This window comes from Eublepharis macularius, chromosome 1, assembly GCF_028583425.1.
Source record: "Eublepharis macularius isolate TG4126 chromosome 1, MPM_Emac_v1.0, whole genome shotgun sequence".
Lineage (NCBI taxonomy): Eukaryota > Metazoa > Chordata > Lepidosauria > Squamata > Eublepharidae > Eublepharis > Eublepharis macularius.
The window spans coordinates 226,599,525-226,620,187 of NC_072790.1; the positions used below are offsets into that span (position 1 = coordinate 226,599,525).

The 20,663-nt window shown below is 45.1% G+C and overlaps 1 protein-coding gene across 2 annotated transcripts; it reads left to right on the forward strand.

Moving 5' to 3' along the window:
• Positions 1-1,071: 1,071 nt before the first annotated feature.
• BRMS1 (BRMS1 transcriptional repressor and anoikis regulator) lies at positions 1,072-20,322 on the forward strand. Of its 2 annotated transcripts, none has more exons than XM_054998962.1 (11): positions 1,072-1,142; positions 4,388-4,573; positions 5,944-6,034; positions 7,460-7,587; positions 7,885-7,964; positions 10,832-10,928; positions 12,158-12,250; positions 12,460-12,524; positions 14,023-14,062; positions 16,773-16,911; positions 18,170-20,322. In XM_054998962.1, the coding sequence occupies exons 2-11, from the start codon at positions 4,447-4,449 to the stop codon at positions 18,285-18,287; spliced, it is 978 nt and encodes a 325-aa protein (XP_054854937.1). In that variant the 5' UTR covers positions 1,072-1,142; positions 4,388-4,446; the 3' UTR covers positions 18,288-20,322. The 2 variants fall into 2 exon arrangements, with proteins under 2 accessions (XP_054854937.1, XP_054854943.1); XM_054998968.1 differs by lacking the exon at positions 1,072-1,142 and adding an exon at positions 1,200-1,282.
• The last annotated feature ends 341 nt before the right edge of the window (positions 20,323-20,663 follow it).

Sequence of the window (20,663 nt, forward strand, 5' to 3'; positions counted from 1 at the left end):
GCTCTTTTGAAAAAATCTAATCCATTTTCTAAAGGATGGGGAAATGCACATTAAGGATGTTTGCACACTTCTGGTGGCAAACACCACCCACAAAACAACTCTGAAGCAGCTTATCACTGTACCAAATTTCAGTGGGTATTCACTCTCTCATGCAATGAAGAAGAGATCCAATCTGTGTTCATCCAACCAGCACTGAAGAGTAAGAAACCCGTGGCTCAAAACCTGCAGTGATGAACTTGCAACTCTCAACCAGATTGGCATCATGTTCAGAGTGTGATTGTGTCACCTCCCTTTTCTGGTGGGCTTTGGGTGAGTTAGTAATTTTACAATAGGCTGCAGTGTTGCTTTGGTGAAGTGCTGCCATAAGCAGTAATAGTTTCAGATGCTGTGGGGGTGGACAGTAGGAGAACACAAGTCTCCATGGCAACAGCAGCTCTGGGTGCCATGGCAACTAAAGCCTTTGGGGGGGGGGAGATTCAGGCCTCTTGGTTGTTTTCTAATTAGGGCTATTTCAGCTAAGCCTTTGAAACTCACATGGTTTGTCTAACTTTGCTTCTCAGTAGAAAAGAGCAAGAGTCCAGTAGCACCTATAAGACTAACAACATTTGTGGTAGGGTATGAATTTTCCTGAGTCAGAAGAAGTGAGCTGTGACTCATGAAAACTCATACCCTACTGCAAATTTTGTTAGTCCAATCGGTGCTACTGGACTCTTGACTTTTTCTACAGCTACAGACAAACACAACTACCCATCTTGATCTTTACTTAGCTCTTTCCTGTATAATAGGAAATATGCACAAAATGAAATAAATGAACACACGCCTGTGAACAGCAGTCTGGAAGAGGAGTGAGAGTTGTCCTTTTTATGTACAATAGCGATAACGTTCTACAACACGTTATTTAACGTTAATTTTTAGTACTGTTGGATTCTCGTCGCCATGGAAATTCTTTCCTGACCCTTACTTCCGGTTTCCCACAATGCCGCTCGCGAAGACCATAGAATTCGAGCCAAGCGACCCCTCCGTCAGCTTCTATTTCTCTCGCTGTGATTGGTTGGTGTTGATGGGCGGGGCTAAGGAGAACTACTTCCGACTGCCAAAGAGAACTAGAGCGGGGTTTGCGCCTTCCTCAGCCCCTCCCCCAGGTATGAAGGGTCTAGACTCTTTTCCTATCGGCCCCCCTTTTGTGGATAAGGATGGTCCCGCCCATTCCTGTCTTATACGTTTTCCTATTTGGAGGAATAGCTGTGGGTCAGACCATTGCATTGTAAAGGGAAGGAAAGGTGTATGTATGATTGGTTCTTCCCTGTGAAGCCTACAGCTGTATGAACACTGTAGAGGGAGAAAGAGCTCATTTCGCTCTTCTTTCTTCTCCGCGAGTCCAGTAGCGAGTTTTCCCGAGGAAGTCCCCGGGGAGAGGTCGTTGAGTTCTTTGCATACTGAGGGAGGGACTCGCAATAAGTTCATGTCCGTGTTCCTTCTTATGTTGCATGGCTCTTTCCAAGCAAGGGGTGGGGGTGATTTTATGTATCTGGTTAATCATATTTTTTTTGCTGCAAAAGAGGAAGGATAGAGTCTGGAAACAGTCAAAATGGAGTCATCCTCTGCATACCAGTGCTGAGAGCAACAACAGAGGCAGGCTTTGGCCCCTGCGCCCTGCCTTTAGGCTTTCTGGGTAGAACTATTTGGCCTGGCTACTGTGAAGAAGAGGCTGCGGACCCGAGGTCTAATCCAGCAAATCTGGTTCTCAGGTTCCTGTGGTGAGAGCCACCCAGCCCAGTTTTTTTGCAGTCCTAAAGAAAGTTACTCTGGTCTAAATCCATTGAAATCAATGGGCTTAGACCAGAGTAACGCTTCTTAGGTTTGCACTGCATATGTAAGATAGGAAGAGCGGTGAGGGGCTCAGACCTTTTACGCTTCCCAAGGCCCCTGTGCTTTGAACAGCTGCCTGACTGTCAAGAACGCAACAGTTGCAGCTTCCTTCCCCCCCCCCCCCCAAAAAAAAGATCACATATCTTCATTCCTGGGCAAGACAACCCTGTTGAATTAATTCCTGTAGCCATGAAGAGGTCTGAGTTAGTTCTTTGACTGGCAAGGTAGTCCGTGCTTTCTGCCAGAAAGTCCTCCAAGCGGTGGGAAAAAGCAGGAGGGTTCCCAGAGTAGTAAGCCAACAGGCAGGCTCATTTTCCCCTTGTTTCAGTGGCTCTGCTGGAAGGAGGGATAGCCAGAGTATGTCCAGAGTAGCCATGTATAAACCAAGCTCTGTTTAGAATACAGAAGGCTTCCTCAGACCAAGAAAGCTGAAGGTCTCTTAGGCAAGCACAGGGATTTCCTAGTGTTTAACTTTAGCAGTGTCTATGTGGGGGGGGGGGGAGGGCAGGGGAGAAGCAGTCAATTTCTATCTAGGAACTGGTATGTAGTAAGAAGGCTGCTATGGCCCCTCATGTTTCACTTGTCACCACAAGTGAATTAAATTAAATTACAATTAGGAAATCTGATCACGAATCTCCCACAAAACTGGAGATTGGCCTTTGGTCATTGTTTTTTCTGCTTAGCAGCTAATTTCCCTACTCCTTCCTGGCCGGCTCTTACATGTTTTTAAAGAACTGGTTATAGGTTCCCAACGCCACACAGTAGCTGCATGGAATGGCTTTATAAAAATAAAGGGAAGCCCAAAACAGAGTCAGAACACTTCTGCTGGGGGAGGCGCTTCTCCCCCCACCCCAATGCTGCTTTCCTGTGCCAAAGTGCTTGGAGGAGTTTTTGCTGCTCTGCATGTACAGCATACTCCATGTGGAGCAGCAGAAACAGGGGAAATAACTCCCAGCACTGTTTCAGCATGGGAAAATGGCTTGATGGGAAGGCAGGAGACCTTTCTCCCCCATGGTGGCATTCTGAGCCCATTTGGGCTCTCCTTTGTTTTCTAAAAGCCATTCCCTGCAGCTGCTGTGTGGCTGTGGGAAACTGAGTTGGGGCCATGTGCAGAGAGAAATGGTGGAGGGAGAAAGGCAGCTTCTACTTCTTTTTGTAATTCCAAATTGGTAGCCATCTTAGTTTGGGGTAGCAAAATAAAACAGCACTCCAGTGGCACCTTAAAGGCTTATAGTCTATTGCAATGTAAACTTTTGAGAATCAGAGGTCATTCCAATTGCTATACTGAAGTGCATCTGAAGTAATTTATCTGGAATAAATTATTTCTCAAGTGCCACTGGACTTGTATTTTATTTTGCTTCTTTTTGTGTTTGCTTTTCAGTTTTCTTCGACACTGGAGAAACAGGCCCAATTTAAACACCATATTGAGAAGCAAGAATGATGTATTTGTGATGTTTCACAGACACAGCATCTTGCTGCAAGTGGCCATTGGCTACTGTGCATTAGCCCACCTAAGATCAATAAGCTGGGTGGGCATTGAAGTGGCTTGATAACCTTGCGCACCTAGCTGCTGTGTGTAGCAGTGCACTTTAAATAGAATGCTGGCATGGGAAAAGTTCTTGCCTGCCAGAGTAATATTTAAATCAGGCCTCGATAGGCAGAGCTGTGCTTTCAAGTGATCTACCATTTGTGTTGTGAGTGTAATGCTTAGCCAGTCTCTAAGCACCAGTATGCATGAGAGAGATGGATGTCTTTTGGCTCAATTTTGCTCTGTACTCATTTGCCCTGCAGACACAGTCTAGATTTATGCAGATAGCTTATCTTAAACTGGAATTTAGATTTTCACTAAAATTCCAGCTTAAGATAAGCTATCTGCATAAACTATCTAAATTAAGAATGCTTGCCAATATGTTTATGCTGGATAATCCTGCTAGATGGGGGTGAAGTGAGTAGACAGAGACCTTTGCTGGATGCTGAAGGTCTATTTTGACAACTAAGAATGTTGTTCTGATGTTGCTCCTGAGGATAACTTACCGGGTATTGATGACAACACCCTAGGGAACCTTAAGGACTAGAGACCTTTAAAAGAACAAGCTAAATGCTGGTTTTCTCAAAGTGCTGAATAGAATCATAAAGCTGGAAGGAGCCTCAAAGATAATCTATTCCAAACCTCTGTACAGTGCAGGAAATTTACAGCTACTCCCCCTCCACCACCAGTGAACCCCTGCTCAATGCCCAGAGAAAGGCAAAAAAAACCCCTCTTGGATCCCTAACTAGTCTGGCCTGGAGGAAATTCCTTCCTAACCAAAAAGTGGTAATTGGCATTACCCTGGGCACATAAGAAAGGGCCACAAGAGCCAAACGCTGTTGGGGAGCTGAACACTATGGGAGACTCAAAGTTTTGTAATTCCCAGGGCCAATTCCTATGCTTTGTCCTGTCCACTTGTAGAGCAGGTACAGCATAATTTGTTGATGTAGTAATGGTCTAATGCTTTTCAACCCCTGTCCTCCATCACAGGTTGGCTGTTTTCTCTCCTCCTCTTCTTCCGCTTGGGCACCCTGCCTCCGTGGCGCATCATGCCTGTCCAGCCCCTGCCCAAGGAGATGGAGGCAGAGGGAGACTCGGCAGCTGACATGAATGGTGAAGAAGAAAGTGAGGATGAGCACAGCGGCAGCCAGTCCGAATCTGAAGAGGAGAGTTCAGGTATCTGGCAGGAGAAGAGCAGCCTCATACTAAGTTTCTTGGGAGCTAAAGGAAAATGTTGTATCTCAACGGGAGAGGGAGTGCTTTACATAAAGAAGATCCCAGGATACAGGTGGAAGCTGCAAAATGCAGCCTTGCTGAAGATAGGCTTGTCTGGCATGGCATGAATGAGAAACATCCTAGGACTATCACCCCCGACCCCCATGCATTGCCCCAAGGACCACATGGAAGAAATGCAGATGAAAAAATATAATGAATCATTCAGAACCAAGCAATGTCACACATGCTGTTCTTCCACTGTTCTCATAGCAAAACCTCCCTTTTCATTCGTACAGCCTAAGAGCTGGCTTTTGATAGTGTTGGCTGTTCTGGTGAGCTCTTTCCCACCCATCCCATACCAGGCAGCCTCACCTTTCCCAGCCTTTGCCTGTGGACAGTTCGTTTTAAACTTTGGAGCAGTTGTAATGTTTGTAAATGTTCCATAATGCTTTGGCAGGAGAATCCAAGATTAGCAAGGATTCATTTCAGTCAACAGAAGTCAGGGTTCTTAATACTGCTACCCGCTGAGGTTTCTGGACTGCAGCTTACATTTGCTCAGGTTTTTCACTTTTGTTGAGCTTCTCATTTGGGACTAAGCAAAGCTGCTGGTTTTCTGCAAAACTAATGTTTTGTGCTTTGGTTTGATATATTAGTGGTCTTTCTACAACACTAGGAGGGGTCCTAAAAGCCCATCCAAACCTCCTTTGGTTTTTCAAATCCGAATGTAGACCTGAGCCTGCAAAAGTCATGAATGGGAAGACAAAGAGAGAGAAATTTGTTTTCCCTCATGTCCAACTTCTCTACCAACTAGATTTGAGGACAGCAGCTGCTGCAGCCCCTCCACTCCAGCTGGGAGCTCACCACTTACCTCTGTAACCCTGAAAACAAATGGAAGTGCTAGGTTGGCTTCCTTTATAAAAACTGCAAATTGTGCCACGTCTAGTGCATATTTGCCTTGTCTGAGAGCACCTTAGAAAGATCTCTTGCTGAGTTCTCTTAAGAATGTTCCATTAATGAACTGTAATGTTCATTACATTAGCAAGACAGAGTAAGGTCTCCATTTGTAATTGTTTTCATTTCAGCCAAACAATAACTATCAAATTGGACCAACTGTATTGGCGGCCACAAGTCAGTACGCATCCAGATAACGCTGAAGTCATCTTTATAAATGGGTTCTGTGTAGCTCAAAAGCTTGTTGCCTCTTCCTTGCCTTTGCTGTTCTCCTTGCTTAAAGTCCTCTGTAGCAAGTGTGGCTGAATTCTCTTGCCTTGTAAGCTTAGGGGCAGGGGGAGAATAGAAGGGGTGGAACATGTCATTTGTTCTCTTTGCAGAAATGGATGAAGAGGATTGTGAGCGACGTCGCTCGGAGTGCGTGGACGAGATGATGCACTTGGAGAAGGAATTCTCTGAACTCAAAGAAAAGTGAGTGACTGCCCCTCCAAGCCTTCATGATTCAGCTGCCATGGTTCCTAGTAGTGACAACTTTGAGTCTCCCCGCCACCCCTTCCACATGAGAGTCAAACGACTCACAATCGTGGGTTTTTTAATTGGAACTCTTAATGTTTCTTTTGGGCCTACAAAGAGCCCCATTTAGATCAGGTCCACAGCAGTAAGGAGAGAGTTTCCCCCATATTTATTTATTAAAATATTTATGCCACGCTATTTTCCCTTGTCGCTTACAATTCCAAATGAAAAAGCATACCAAGTATAATAAAACTTCTATTACCCATGCTTTTAAAAAATTTGGCCATGTGCAAGCAAGATGCCATCTCCAAGGATTCCTCGGGGTGCAAAATGAATCGGTATACAAAGCTCAGAGCATTCAAGAAAACAAGCATGCCTACATAAAGGAGATGGTTGTTTTTAAAGTTACTGAGGACACAAGTCTTGGCAGTAATTGGCTCCCAACTCATGCCTGTACTGGCTCTTCTTCCCTGTAAATCTTCACTCCAGCCTGAGAGCAGCTGGGAGAGGAAATCAATTTAAAATGGATGAAGAGGAGTTCCTTTAAAGGAGAGAATTAGTAGGCATGAAAAAGGTTAGGTACCTTCTCTTGGCCACTAGTTCTCCCCTACAAGATCCCCACACACATTTGCATTATGATGAAAACCTGAGGCTGGGATCCTTCATTTTCTTTATCATTGCTAGTTCCATCTTCAGTGCATGGCAAATTGCAGACAACCGGATTTAATTTGCTATCCACTATTCATGATGTTCTTCTGCAAGCTTAGATACGATGTATTACTATCTTGAATTCAAATGACTGCTTATCTGCTGATGTCACCAAGAGGCTACCCAAGCAAGGTCTCAACAGTTCTACCATCAATGTTCAGCCTCTGATTTAGGTGAATTTTAGGAGGGATTAGACATATTCACAGAGGGTGGATCTATCAGGAAAGGGTAGCCAGCAGACAGGCAGGAGAATACACCATCATGCATCTGTTCCCGGCTTCGTTCAGAGTTGCCCCATCTGTTGCTGTTCTCCCTTGTGTTCAGAAGAACTAGTTGTTCTCCTTATGTGGGCGGGTTTTTCCCTGCTCTTTTTGTTGTGAATCCTTTAAAGGACATGGGCCGATAAATACAATGTAATATTGGCTGTCCTGGCTAAAGCGGGGTTTAAATCTATAGAATCATCCTAACATGAAGATGGATACAGAGTAAAGAGTTCTTTTATGTGCTGCTTGTGACTTTCTCAGGGGCTGACTGGCAAAGCATGCAAAGTGTTTTTCTTCAGGTGTGGGAATGAAACACACACCCCTTCCTCCCACCCACACACCACACACGCACACAAACTTTGGAATCTTTTCCATTGGATGTTCAGATGAACATGTCTCTGCTCTTCTGCAGGCTTTTCAAGGAGCGCCTGAGTCAAGTGAAGATGAAACTGGAGGATGTGATGCTTGGGAAAGCAGCGGAGTATCTGGACCCCCTGGGAGTCCTACAGAACCACATGCAGATCCGGATCGAAGTGGCTGGTTAGCAGGATCCTGGCTACTCCCAGGGCAGGCAGTGGGAATGGAGAGAGCACCTCTGAGAATGGGGGCAGTGATTGATTTCTGAAAAGAGAGGAGCTGAGGCTCAAGCCTGCCTGGCGATCTCTGCCACATGTGGTCACTTAACTGCAATGGAAATACATATGTTCTGCCCATGCTCAGGGGAACTCATTCTTTTCCATGGCTGGGACGTGACATTGGGAAAAGGTTTCAGGGATGGGCCCCAACTCAGATTAAGGTGAAGACCCATTCTGTCTTTGGCCCTTTATGTTTTCATAGGGATTTACAGAGGCTTCTGCCTGGAGGTGATCCACCACAAACATCGGTGTGAACTTCAGGGAGCACAGCAGCATCTGGAGGTTGGGCCCTCATCTTTTGTCCCTTCTCAGATCCCATGAAGCACATGCAGGGGTGGTGGTGGTGGTGGTGGTGGTGGTGTTTTGTTATCATTTATTCCCCAGGGAGTAGGATGGAAAGTCTGAATCACAGATGGGAGGAAATGCTCCTTTCCTGATTGGGGAGAGCCATAGCTGAAAATAAATTCAAATATCATCATCATCATTATTCCACCTTTCTCACTGAGATCCAAGGCGGATTACACAGTGCAAGTGAAAATACAATATAATGAACAGCTAGAACATTCACTGACCAAGGTACAATAATGAACAGCAGTTAGGACATTCAGTGAAAGAGATACAATAAGGTATGGAAACAGAAAAAAAACCCTGGAAAACAAGCATAAAGCCAAGCACAGAAATGAAATCTTTCTGAAACCAAGCATCGCATAGCATATTTAGCAACATGGAAACTCCCCTAGTAGGTGCATGGCTGCCAGTACTCAGTAACGTAATATAAAGTCCCTGTTCTGCCAGTGCATTTTTTTGGGAACAGTATCCTGGTACTTTCATTAGGACCAATCAAAAACCACCAAACAATGACTGAGCTTTCATGTTTCACTGAACTTGAACCTGAAGCTCCAGAAAAAGGTTTCTCTGTGCTGAGAAACCGGTTGGTTGCGGGGGGCTTGACCTCTGTGCCCCTTGCTTGTGGTTTTTCCAGGGTATCTCTTTGGTCACTGTGGGAAGCCAGGATGCTGGACTAGACAGCCTATTGTTGTGTTTCAGCCTGGCTCTTTTCCCCATATGAAGAGAACAAGATGTTTCCTGCAGAAGCCCTACCTGCAGCATGTTCTTGAGGTAGTGACTCGGTGCTGTTTGCAGAATAACTGGGTTAGTTTAGTCAGAAAGGAGTAGCTCCTTCCCCCAGCCTGTGGTCAAAGGCCATGAAGTTCCATTCTTATGGAGCGCGCAGCTAGGCATGCATCTGACACATGCATCTGATGAAGAGAACTGTGATTCTCAAAAGCTTATGCTACAGTAAAGTTGGTTAGTCTTAAAGGTGCTGCTGGACTATTTTCGATTTTGCAGCAGAGGATTATTCAGATAAAGCTTAGCTGGCTTTCTTTAAAGCAAAACATTGCAGAGGAAGATGACACATATTTTTCCATATTTCTGTCGAGGAAAATGCACGGAGGGTTTTAAGTTGCATATTTACATACATGGGGTGAAGAAGTACATCCTCACCTGGCAGATGCCTCCACAGCACAGGAGTTGGGGATGGAGGCAGCAGTTGCCATGGTGATGCTGAGCATTGCAGTTTGGCTAAGTGAATCAAGCTGAGCTATGGCGGGGGGGGAGCAGCCTGCTGGAGGGACTCAGTTGCTTGGCAGGATTTTCGTGTGGATCAAGGGTGGGGGCATGCCCAGCCAGCAGTGGCCCATTCAAAGCCAGCTAGGCCAAGGTGATGCTGAGATTTGTCCTGGGAGTGAGGAGAAGGCGGCAAACCAATGATGCAGGAGCTACTAGGCTGGTATGTCCACATGCGAGCCTGCAGGATGCCATCAGTCAACTTGGCAAACAATCTTTTGCATATAACATGTAAAAGACTTATCTACCCTTAGGTAGAAAGCCTGAGCAATGCTTTTTGCTGACTAGCATTTTTGAATATTAACTCAGGGATGCAATGGCAAAGTCTTCAGCTCTTTGGCAGTCTGAACGCCCTATGTTTGGAGGCAAGGGAGAATAGTCCAATTTCAGGTTTTCTCCTGAAATATACCTTAGATCAGTATGACTTAAGAAAAGCTTGTTGGTTGCCTTGCCACAAAGAGGTTCTGCATAAGGAATTGCAATAAACTTTCACAAATAGGATCTCCAGCTAAAGTAAAGTGCAATTACACAGAAGTTGGGGTCATGCGAGCTTGGCAGAAATCCCAGCATCAGCATTCTGTAAGCCTTTTCTGATAGGGACCCAGATAGACTTAGAGACTAAGTCTATCTGGGTGAAATGGTTAGAATCTTGTGAAATGGTTAGAACGGCTAGAATGTTGTGTTAGAATGTTGGTTAGAATCTTGTGGAATGGTTAGAATGTTGGTTAGAATATCTTACGAAATAGAAAGTTGTGAAATGGTTAGAATGTTGGTTAGAATATCTTGTGAAATAGAATGTTGTGAAATGGTTAGAATGGTTAGAATGTTGGTTAGAATATCTTGTGAAATGGTTAGAATGTTGGACTGGGGGAGATCCTGGGTTCAGATCCAAATGAGCTCTGATGCTACCTCATAGGGTTGTTAGTTCAAAATGAGAGGAGAAAAAAGTGGGATAAAAATGCGGTAGATAGGCTTGTGCTAGAGGACATCTGAATAAGGAGCTTTCAGGCCTCCTGTCCTATCGAATATAATAGGAACATGTGGCAAAAGGATAAAAATGCAAGTCTGTGCTTTAGAACAAAAGATCTCTGGTTGCATCCAAGACAAAGAAGCAACAGCCACTTTCTCATGGAGAAGACAGGGTAACATGGTTGCCAGCAGGCCTTGGGGGAAATGTTCTGCCCCTTTAATAGTGGCTTAAAGGGGTGTTCTTTTACCAGGTGACATTATTTTCCTCCATGCTGTGAAAAGCTTCGGGTGCCCGTTTCTGCACATTAAGTCTCCATTAAATGGGCAAGCTGTTTTTCTGCAGTCCTGTTGGTAATTATAGTGCCAGTTATCTGAATCTGATTCTAGCACTGATTGGAACTTGCACATCCCCTGAAAGGAAGAGAGCTCAGTAAAGGAATCCGTGGATAGCCTGTGATCAGTTTTGGATGTTGCGTTGGGCATTGAACAAGCAGAAATCCCAATCAGTAGTAGAAAAAGAAAACGCCCGCTATGCCTTGTTCCCTGCCCAGAGCGAAAAGCTGCTGTTGTACGACACCCTTCAGGAGCGCCTGTTGGAAAGGATCCAGCGTTTGGAAGATGACCGGCACAGTGTGGGCCTCACCTCAGGTCAGTTAGCACCCTCTTTGGTCACACTTACAGACTTGGTCCTTTTTGTCTTCTGTTGACCTGTTTCCAGAAAGCCTGTGGTTGTTGTTGCCATCGTGAATCCTGACCTTCCCTCCCACCCCTCATTCAGATTTGCACACCCATTTGAACTATTTCCTGCGTCTCAGGAAAGACAGATAGGAAATCAGGTCGTCTTCATCAGTGGGTAGGTAGCATCTTTCCAAAGAGGTGAAAATGCTTTGGACATATCTACACATCTGCCATAACATCCCTCAAAGAACCTTGGGAAATGTGGGGATGGGCAATCGGACCTATTGAATTTGCTTTCCGTCAGTGTCATGTGATGTATTGGTTAGACTGGAACTGGGGAGGCTTTGGTTCAAATCCCATATCAACTATGGAGGAGAAGAGAGCCATATAGGCAAACCTGAGCTCCTTGGAGGAAAAGTGGGAGAAAATGTAATAATGCACTTACTATATGTAACTGATAGGAAGAGTAACCATGAAATTCATTTAGGTACAGTTTAATGATACACTTCAGCACTCAAGATTGATTCGATTTTTAAGTGCTGGGAAGTTTACAGCCAAATGGGCACAGAATGTGATCATGCATTTATGTGCAATAGGAGGCGGGACGGGGAGGGGGGGGATAATTGTTTAGAAAAACAAAGACGTTACTTAGCCGTGCAATTCATTGTGCCCTCAGATGATGATTCTCCATGGAGGCTGAAGGGAAATTCCATTTCTCTTTTTTAGAAATGTAATCAGATATCTTTGTAGCTGCAACCAAGTTCTGCGCTGTCCTGTGCAGCAAGTCGTCAGGTGTGCGATGTTGACTTTTTGATGGTGGACAAAATGATGGTGGACAAAAATAATTGTTTTTCCATTGAAACTTGGCTCTGTTTTATATCATGTAAAAATACTAACAAATCTATAAACTAGATAAGACAAAGGTATTTATGGTGAATTAGCTCATTAAAAATGTTCACAGCTCTCTTAACACTTTTCTCTTGTTCTGAAGCTTTATGTCCAATAAAAGGATAACACAAGTGCCCTGGGAATTGTAGTTTCATATGGGTGGCAAGAATTCACTTCTGGAGATCTATATCCTTTACAAAACTGTAGTTACCAGGATTCCCAGGGAGTTACTGTTCAGATTCTTAGCGCTTGGGGCCCTTTCCGGGTATCCCCTCCCCATTAACCCTTTCTTCTCTAATTCCTTTTCCTAGAATGGTGGGATGACAAACTTCGACCAAAGCACAGTGCGAAGGATTGGGACCCTCTCCGACCTGGCAAAAGGAAGAAGCCTCCATTGGTGTCTGATATCCTTTGGTGGTCTCTGTTCCTTACCATGTGTGGCAGGAGGGATAGGGCAACTTCCACAGTTGTTTGGAAGAGGAAATTTCAGCATGGCCAGAGCTGCACTGGCCAGAAAACAGACCACATTTCAGACTGGGGATGGAGATGGGGATGCAGCAGTTGTTTTCATGGCAACAAGCACAGTGGCACACCCTTAACCTACCTTTCCCACGCCCATATATAGTCTATATGTTGCGTGACATTGACATTATGGAGGACTGGACGGCCATCAAAAAGGTACGCTGGAAAATGGGACGCTTGTGGGAGGGGGCAGAGCTTTAACCTCTCAGTGCGTGTGAGGGGAGGAGGGAGGCCCAGTGATCAGAATTCTTCCATTTCTTCAAAGTAGTGGCTACTCTGCTGTGAAATTCAGCATGGGGTGGGGCCATCGTTCATTGGTAGAACATCTAACTTTGCATGCAGAAGAACCCCAAGTTCAATCCCTGCATTTTCCAGTTTAAAAGGATCAGGTGGTAGGTTATACGAAATACCCCCTCCGGAGAGCTGCTTCCAGTTAGAATAGACAGTACTGACTTTGGTAGGCCAGTGGTCTGATTCATGTAGAAGGCAAATTCATGTGTTCTTGTGTGCAACTGGGTAATTGCCTGGAAAATCCAACCCAGTTGTATTTAATTCCATAAGCAAAGGCTTCCTGAACCAGTGAGGATTTAGTAAAAGCAAGCTTAGAAGTGCACTTAGAGAAGCAAATCCCTTTGTGGAGCTTGGAAGCTCTCTTAATGGTTAGAATAATATATAATATAACAGTGAGAATTCCAGTATCTATCAAGATACCTAATTTTCAATGTGGCTAAATCTTTGGATACCTAAATCTGGAGACTGGAACCATGAGACTGATCTTTCTATAAACCTGAAAAATGCTTCAGGTTTGCAGAAAAAATCTGAAATCTAAACAAAAATGTCATTGGGGTAACCCCTCCCCCAAAATAATAGAGGCAGCTCCTGTTGCTTTAAGAAACAAATGCCCTCTCAGTGGCCATTGTGAGGAAGGGGGTTGCTAGGTAACTACAACAGTTTTGCCAGTCTTCAAGCCTTGGCTTCTGTCAGTAAATTAACAACAACAACATTAAATTGCCCTTCAGGATAATTTAACACCCACTCAGAGCGGTTTGCAAAGTATGCTGTTATTATCCCCACAACAATAATCACCCTGTGAGGTGGGTGGGGCTGAGAGAGATCTCCTAGAAGCTGTGACTGACCCAAGGTCACCCAACTGGCTTCAAGCAGAAGAATGGGGGTATCAAACCCAGTTCTCCAGATTATAGTCCCGCGCGCTTATCCACTTGGGTGAAAGATGGGGTGGCCCTTTCCAGAGCTGTTTTGGCTTTTGCAGGCGGGCTCAGTAGGGCCAGGCCCACTAGCAGCCACCATCGACCTGCTACCATGCAGCTTGCATGACTCACCCAACACTGGCTGCGTGCATAGAGTTGTTATCCCTATATTGCAGATCAGGTTTCCTGTGGAGAGAGATCCAAGGCTCGCTAGTGAATTTGTGTCCAAGATGAGATTCAGATTAAGGGCTTCCCAGTTGCTCAGTTACATGTTGATGTTCTGATTTTAATGTATTCCTTTCCCAGTGCTAGCAGAGGGGAGCAGAAGTTTTACCCCCCCCCCCCTTTATCTGACTCTGTATGGATCTCTGCCTTGGAGTGGAGAACAGTTGCATCTGCATAGCAGCCAAAGGTCTCCCTCTCACTGCCTCGTTCTTCCTTCCCAGGCTAAAGCTGCAGTGTCCCCTCCGAAGAGAAAGATAGAAGGCAAGTGTTTTGTTCTTTCCCCAGACCCTGGTTGCCAGGGGAATTGATACAAGGGAGAAGCATGTGGTTCTTTTCCTGCTCTTTAGGCATGTCTGGAAGAATATGTAGCTCTGGTTGACCGAAGCAGTGATCCAGTTCGCTTGGACGTGCGTGTGTTCTGGATGATTGGTCTTTGCAGGGAATGCAGCATTCCTCACAATCTTGGATTTCGTTTTTTAAAAAACAAGCTTCTAGTCTTGATGATTATGAAGTTGGACTTGGGAAATACATGGGCAGTGCCTGCTGAAATCTGAGAAGACTGTGGGGGGATGGGAGGTTGCTTTCGGGCCTTGCGCAGCTTGTCACAGTCCATGTGCCCTTGATCTTTCCACCCTTTGCTCCTGCTGGCTCCTTTCTTCCCCTTCACCCAAAATGCCCAGTTATTTGGAAAATAACAGTTCTTAGAAGCAAAGTAAATTATGCACAAGAGAGCAGGGCAAGCTTATTTAATTTATGGTGGTATGCAGACGGTGGGGAGGAATTACCACATGCAAAGCACAATGACACCTAAAAGCCATCCTTTCATCTCTTCCCCTGCCCTACCCTTAGGTCTGAATTGAGAATGATTTCTGGAATCCATTATCTGAAAGCCTGTTCTCCTAAAGTGGATGGATTCCTAGAGTAATGAATTCCAAAGAACTAAGCACGTTTCTCTTGGCAAACACAAAAAGGGGTCTTGAGGCATGTAAAAGATTTTTGGATTTACTGTGGCAAACATTTTCATGGAATAGATGCAGGAAGCGCTGTCACCAGATACAAGAAGTGTTATCCTCAGGTGACAAATGCACATACATAGGAAGAGAAAGAAAATATTGTAAACAGTTGGCGAAGAGTCCAGCCTCTGTCATTTCTATGCAATGCTCAATTGTATACAAGGTAAAATTCATAACAGAAGTTATCACACACCATCTTTCTTGCTGTGGTAGGTTAATTTCAAACATGTAATAGACAGGAACAATTTCAGCAAACAGGATCATGTTTACCAATAAGTTCTGGTTCAGCAATTTCAATCAACTAAAATGTACCAGCAAGTTTGATTGTTCAGGACTTGGTGCTGTAATCCTGGATCACTCTGCAGATGGGGGTTTAGATCTCTTCTGTAGCATTTAATGCATTTAACCAGCTGTGGCCCTTCATTAATGTTGGGCACAGATAACACATGCGTTAATTACATCTGGGTTGGGCTATTACCATGTACTTTACATGGGGCAGCTTTTGAAGACAATCCAGACATTTTATCTGGTTCGAAGCACAGCAGTGAGAGTTGAATGCAGGTTATAAAATCTTTACTGGCTGCTGATTTACTTCTTAAAGTTTAATCTTTTAAAAATCCTATACTGTCTCAAACAAGAAGTACTATCTTGCTCCCATCTTCTGCAGAGGCCATCATCTGTGTGTCTCCACTGTGTGAGACCAGAGAAAAGGTCTTTTCTGTTGTGACACCCAGATTTCAGAACTCCTTTCCCATAGACATTTGCCTAGTGGCAAATTGCTATTCTTTTTTGCACCAGGCAGAAACGTTTCTGTTTTCCTAGCTTTTTAAAAATAGGCATCTTGTTACATAATTGTTAATGGACTCCTAGCTCCTGTAATCCCTGAGTGTTTTAAAAGACACGAGGCTGCTTTAATATTTTTCACAGTGCTGGATGCTTCCTTTACAGTGTTTTAGTGTCTTGCTTCATTTGAGGATTGCTGGTTTTAAACATATTCCTCTGTCTTGTCAGTGCTGGTCTTTTTATATGTTGTTTTAACTGAATATCTTTGTATGCTGCCTTCTGCATGTTTCATGAAAACATTTATTTTCAATAAATTCTGTAATCAGCCCATGTAGGGAAACTTTCTGTGTTTCTGAATGAAGTGTGTTCTAGTCCATGGAAGTTTTTACCATCATGAATCTGTTACTTGTTAATTCCAGAAGGGTAGCCATGCTAGTCCATTCCAGCAAAATTAAACAGGCATCCAGTGTCACCTGCAGTAGAAAAGAGCAAAAGTCCAGTAGCACCTATAAGACTAACAAAATTTGTGGTAGATTATGAGCTTTCGTGAGTCACAGCTCACTTCTTCAGATACCCAAAGAAGTATCTGAAGAAGTCATCTGTGACTTGCGAAAGCTAATACCCTGTCACAAACTTTGTTAGTCCTATTGGTGCTACTGGACTTTTGTTCTTTTCTACTGCTACAGACAGACTAACATAGTTACCGGTCTTGATCTAGTAATCACCTGAACAACTAACAAAACTGATTCCAACATGATCTCTCATTTCATCAGATGCAATAAAAACTTACGCTGGGCTAAAATTTATTCGTCTTCAAGGTGCTACTAGACTCTTATTAAAGTTTGCTAAGATGCCACAAGTCCCCTTTTTGTGTCCCCACTCACAACTGGCACATGGGTATTTTTCTCACTAAAGGAAGTCTCCATGTATCATCCAATCACGTCACATCTCTAGTGGAGTGAGAGTTTCAACTGACCTGTAAAAGAACAGAATCCAGCTTACCAATAAGTTACTTCTATTCGTGTAGCAAACAGCCAGTCCCTGCTCCTTCTGGCCTCCTCCCCTGTTCTTCCCGCTGCACCCAGTTTTCTCTTGCCTTAGGAACTACTGCTACCTTCTCGACTCATCATCTTAGCTGCCTCCATTCTGCTTTTCCTCTCCTTCCCTTTCTCCAGGCTCAGTGAAGACTGAAAAGCTACCATCTCCAGCCCTGTTCTCAGCTCACTGTGAAGATGGCCATCTCCACTACGAAGGCGAGGTCTACGTCAAAGGGCAAAACATCTCCTTGCAAGTTGGGGAGGAGGCGCCCGTCCAGTGAGTGCCATGAAGGGGAGCTGCCAGTGTGGTGGGGAAGGCTGGGCTAAATCAGCCAGGAAGCCTGTTTGGGTCTGGGATTGCATCCCCAGGAGAAGAGCATTCCAGAGAGATGTAGAGGAGGGGGGAGGTAGTTATGAATTTCCCGCACTGTGCAGGGGGTTGGCCTAGATGACCTTGGAGGCCCCTTCCAACCTTATGATTTTATAGCCACATTAATCTCCTTTGTCCAGTGGCCCTCAAGACTAACAAAAACTTATTCCAGCATAAAGTTTCAGAACTCACTAATCAGATGCCCTGGAATGTACAGCCATACCAGCTACGTTCATAATAAAAGCTACAAGCAACAAAAATAGAGAGGGGGCAGGAGGAATGTACAAAGAGAAGCCAGTAATAAATCAGTCAATCAAAGAATAATCAGTACGTTCATGCCCAGCTGTTGGCCGATGTGCAGAGTAGGATTAGCATGAACTCTAGTTATGGAAAGCAGATGGTGAGGCAGGGTAAGCAGATTCAATAGGGCAGTACAGAGACCAGAGAAAAATACTGTGGGGGATAGAATCTGGCATGGGATGCCTTTGGGAGGGCTCCTGTGCAGCTCCCATCGATTTCAAAGTAAGACTGGCACAGGCTCTGGCTAGGTGCATCAGCGTTTTAAAAGGTACAGGCTTGTACTGTCCCCTCCTCCCTGGAATGAGCCATGAACTCCTGTCCTTTTGCACCAGCAGCCCAGTGGTTTAGCCCACCAAGACAGGCAGTTGCCCCCCACCCCCCACCCTCTTCTTGCAAGGGAATGGACTTAATATCCCAGAATGGAAGTGAGGCACTGGTCTGACTGAGATGAGGAAGAGCCTTGGCACTTCAAAATCTGTACATCTTGAGGTCACCAGTTCCACATCACTAAAAGGAAGAGACAAGTGGGAAAGCGCATGAGGTGGGCAATTCCCTCCCCTAGAGGGCTGCCAGTTCTGAGCAGCTGTTAACTGGCCATCCATGTGTGTGGCACTTCGTAGCGTGAGCTAGAAAGATGGAGACTGGTCTCGGCCCCAAGTCACAGACAGTGTAAAAATTGCCCAGTGGGGGTAACAAGACAGATGCGAGCTACAAAAGCCCTAATACTGGCAGAAAGTGTAAGGGTGTACAGAAGCAATGGAAGAGTTTGAAGGAAGAGGCACCTCCTAGCTAGCAGGCAGAGGTTTGGGCTGGCCCAAGACCCTCTACTGGCTCACCTCTCCTGCCCTTCGTCCCTCTCCCTCAGGGCCGTGATTACTGCCATTAGCACAGGAGAAGTCTGGCTCCGCAGAGAAGATGGCAGCAAAACCAAGATCTATGTGTCGCAGCTCCAGAAGGGTAAATACTCGGTGCACAAAGCCTAGTGCTCTGTCCGGCTGTGGACTTGGGCTTTTCCCTTCTTTCTCCTGGAACCAGCGAGGCGTCTCTGAGAAACCAAAGGATCCTGAAGCAGCAATATGCTCCTCTGTGTGCCCGATGGAGCAACTTGAGCCGTAGCGCCTTGCGGTTTCCCTGCGGTTATGCCGGTGTCGCAGATGGATCAAGCCCCTGGTGTGGAATTCTCCCCCCCCTGCTGTTTCTGCTGCAGTTTTTGTTGTGCTTGCCAAGTGTGCTCTTCCTCTGCTTGGGAAGGTTGTGCGTGCGTGCGTGCGTGCGTGCACGTGGCAGCAGCTTCTCTTTCTGAAGAGACTTCCAATAAAACACCAAAGTGAGATATTTTTTCCCCTCCCCACCCCTTTGCTTTTAATTCAGATTGTGCTGTTTCTGTGTGTTACGGGATGCTACACTGTGGGTGCGGGCGAAGGCTGGTGGAGAGGAGACAGCCAAGGGCGCAGATCCCAGTCCTTTACTTCAGGAGTCCCCCCAGTGTGCTGCCTGTGGGTACAATGATACCCACTGGCACCTTTCTTTGTGCCCACCAAATGTTTTTAGGAAGTGGATAGGGCCAGGTGGGGCTTTCGCTCAGCCGTGCTTCTGATTGGCCATTGGAGATTGATTGGCTGTGTAGATATAAAAAAAAAATTGCTTCGGCACCACGACACAAGGATCTTCACTGTGTGATAGAAGGAAAGCAGTGGCAGCCATTTTGTGACTGGCTCCACTTCCTGTGGCAGCCATTTTTTTTGGCTGTGACCACCACACTATGTCAGAATTCCAGAGGTGCCCGCAGGCTCATAAAGGGGACCCCTGCTTTTACCCAATCCACTTCCTACTAAATTCCATAGAATAAAACCTGCAGATGTTTTCCACTGTAGTATACTTTATATACTACAGCGGCAAACATCTGTAACTCAAAAACGACTCCAGCGGCTATGCTAGTGGTGTTTCTCATTTAGCTTTGGTTATATTGAACCAGAGATAGTGTGCTTTTGAGCATGTGCAGAGGGTCTTTTTTCATGAACGGATGCCATCTTTGCAGAGCCTCTTTTGTGAACGACACAAAGGCCTTTGTCTCCTCTCTAGAGGGACCATCTGCAAGGAAACCCCAAGTATGCTTAGGGGCCGCTGGGGGAAAGCAAGGGAAGACCTACCCCCGTGAGTTCCTTGCATGGTATAGGATCCAACCGTCTAAACAATCCATGAACCCAATGGGGCCCAAAAACTTTATTTAGATATTCATATTCCACTTTCCTCCTCAATGGGGAGAAAGTAGCGAAAGCAGCTTATGACATCGTTCTTTCCTCACAACAACAGTCTTGTGAGGGTAGTCTTGCTTGTGAGAGACGGACGGGCCAAGGTTGCCCAGCAGTCTTCCATGGCAGAGCAGGGATGCAAACCTGACACCCCCCCCCCCGAATAGTCTAACACTCTTAACCCGTACAGCAAGCAGTTGCTGTCTTCTAAAGACCAACAAGATTCCCAGAGGATAAGCTTTCAAGAGTCGAGGTCCTTTCATCAGATATCTTCACTGTAACTCAGATTAACTCCTGCGAGTCCTCTGTCTGGCTACCCTGTCTTCATCTTGGGGCAAGATGGTTCTTTGATAGCCCTGTGGCAGCCGTTGGGGAAGGAAAGAAGCTCTGGCATGTTGGATTCTCTTAGCAGCCTTTTCCAAGCTGTTCTAGTTTCCCCCCTTGGGATAAGAGCCTTAAAGAACGACAAGAGGAAAATAAATATCTTTTTGAGATCAAGCATTATAAATACAGTGCAACGCTTTGTTGTGGTTGTGGGGGCTGAGCTTGGTAAGTCATTACAGGTGTCAGGATCCAGTCCTGGTGGCTAAAGTTGCTGTCTATTAAAAGGATTGTTCATTATGGCCTACCCCCCACCCCACACACCCTGCAATCTCACATGCTTCTACTTTTACAGTCATTTACTACCTAACTGCTACCATTTTGCTCAGTTCTTAAATAATAAAACGATCGACTCTCTCTGAAAATAAACTCTTCTACCCAGTAACTAACAGCTTTTGTTTCTTGGTAGTGCTACAGAATGTCACATTTTCTTTTTTCTTTTTTTAAAGCCAAGTTATATAATAGTAAAGAGTCCAGTAGCACCTTTAAGACTAACCAATTTTATTGTAGCATAAGCTTTCAAGAACCACAGCTCTCTTTGTCAGATGCAGCTGCAGGTGCTACTGGACTCTTAACTATTTTACAGCTACAGACTAACACGGCTAACTTCTCTGAAATTATATAATGTTACACCTGAAAATGCTTTTATTTTGTTTCAGAACAACTAGTTCCACAGTACAGATGAACCAGTTAGTACACATTGCTGTTTAGGAAACAGGAAGGGTT

What these genes read in the sequence shown, in the direction of transcription:
- BRMS1 (XM_054998962.1), top strand. Translation starts at nt 4,447, where the DNA reads ATGCCTGTCCAGCCCCTGCCCAAGGAGATGGAGGCAGAGGGAGACTCG. An exon ending in GATCCGGATCGAAGTGGCTG is followed by an intron (nt 7,588 to 7,884) that starts GTTAGCAGGATC and finishes ATGTTTTCATAG; the next exon opens with GGATTTACAGAGGCTTCTGC. An exon ending in TCCGAAGAGAAAGATAGAAG is followed by an intron (nt 14,063 to 16,772) that starts GCAAGTGTTTTG and finishes CCCTTTCTCCAG; the next exon opens with GCTCAGTGAAGACTGAAAAG.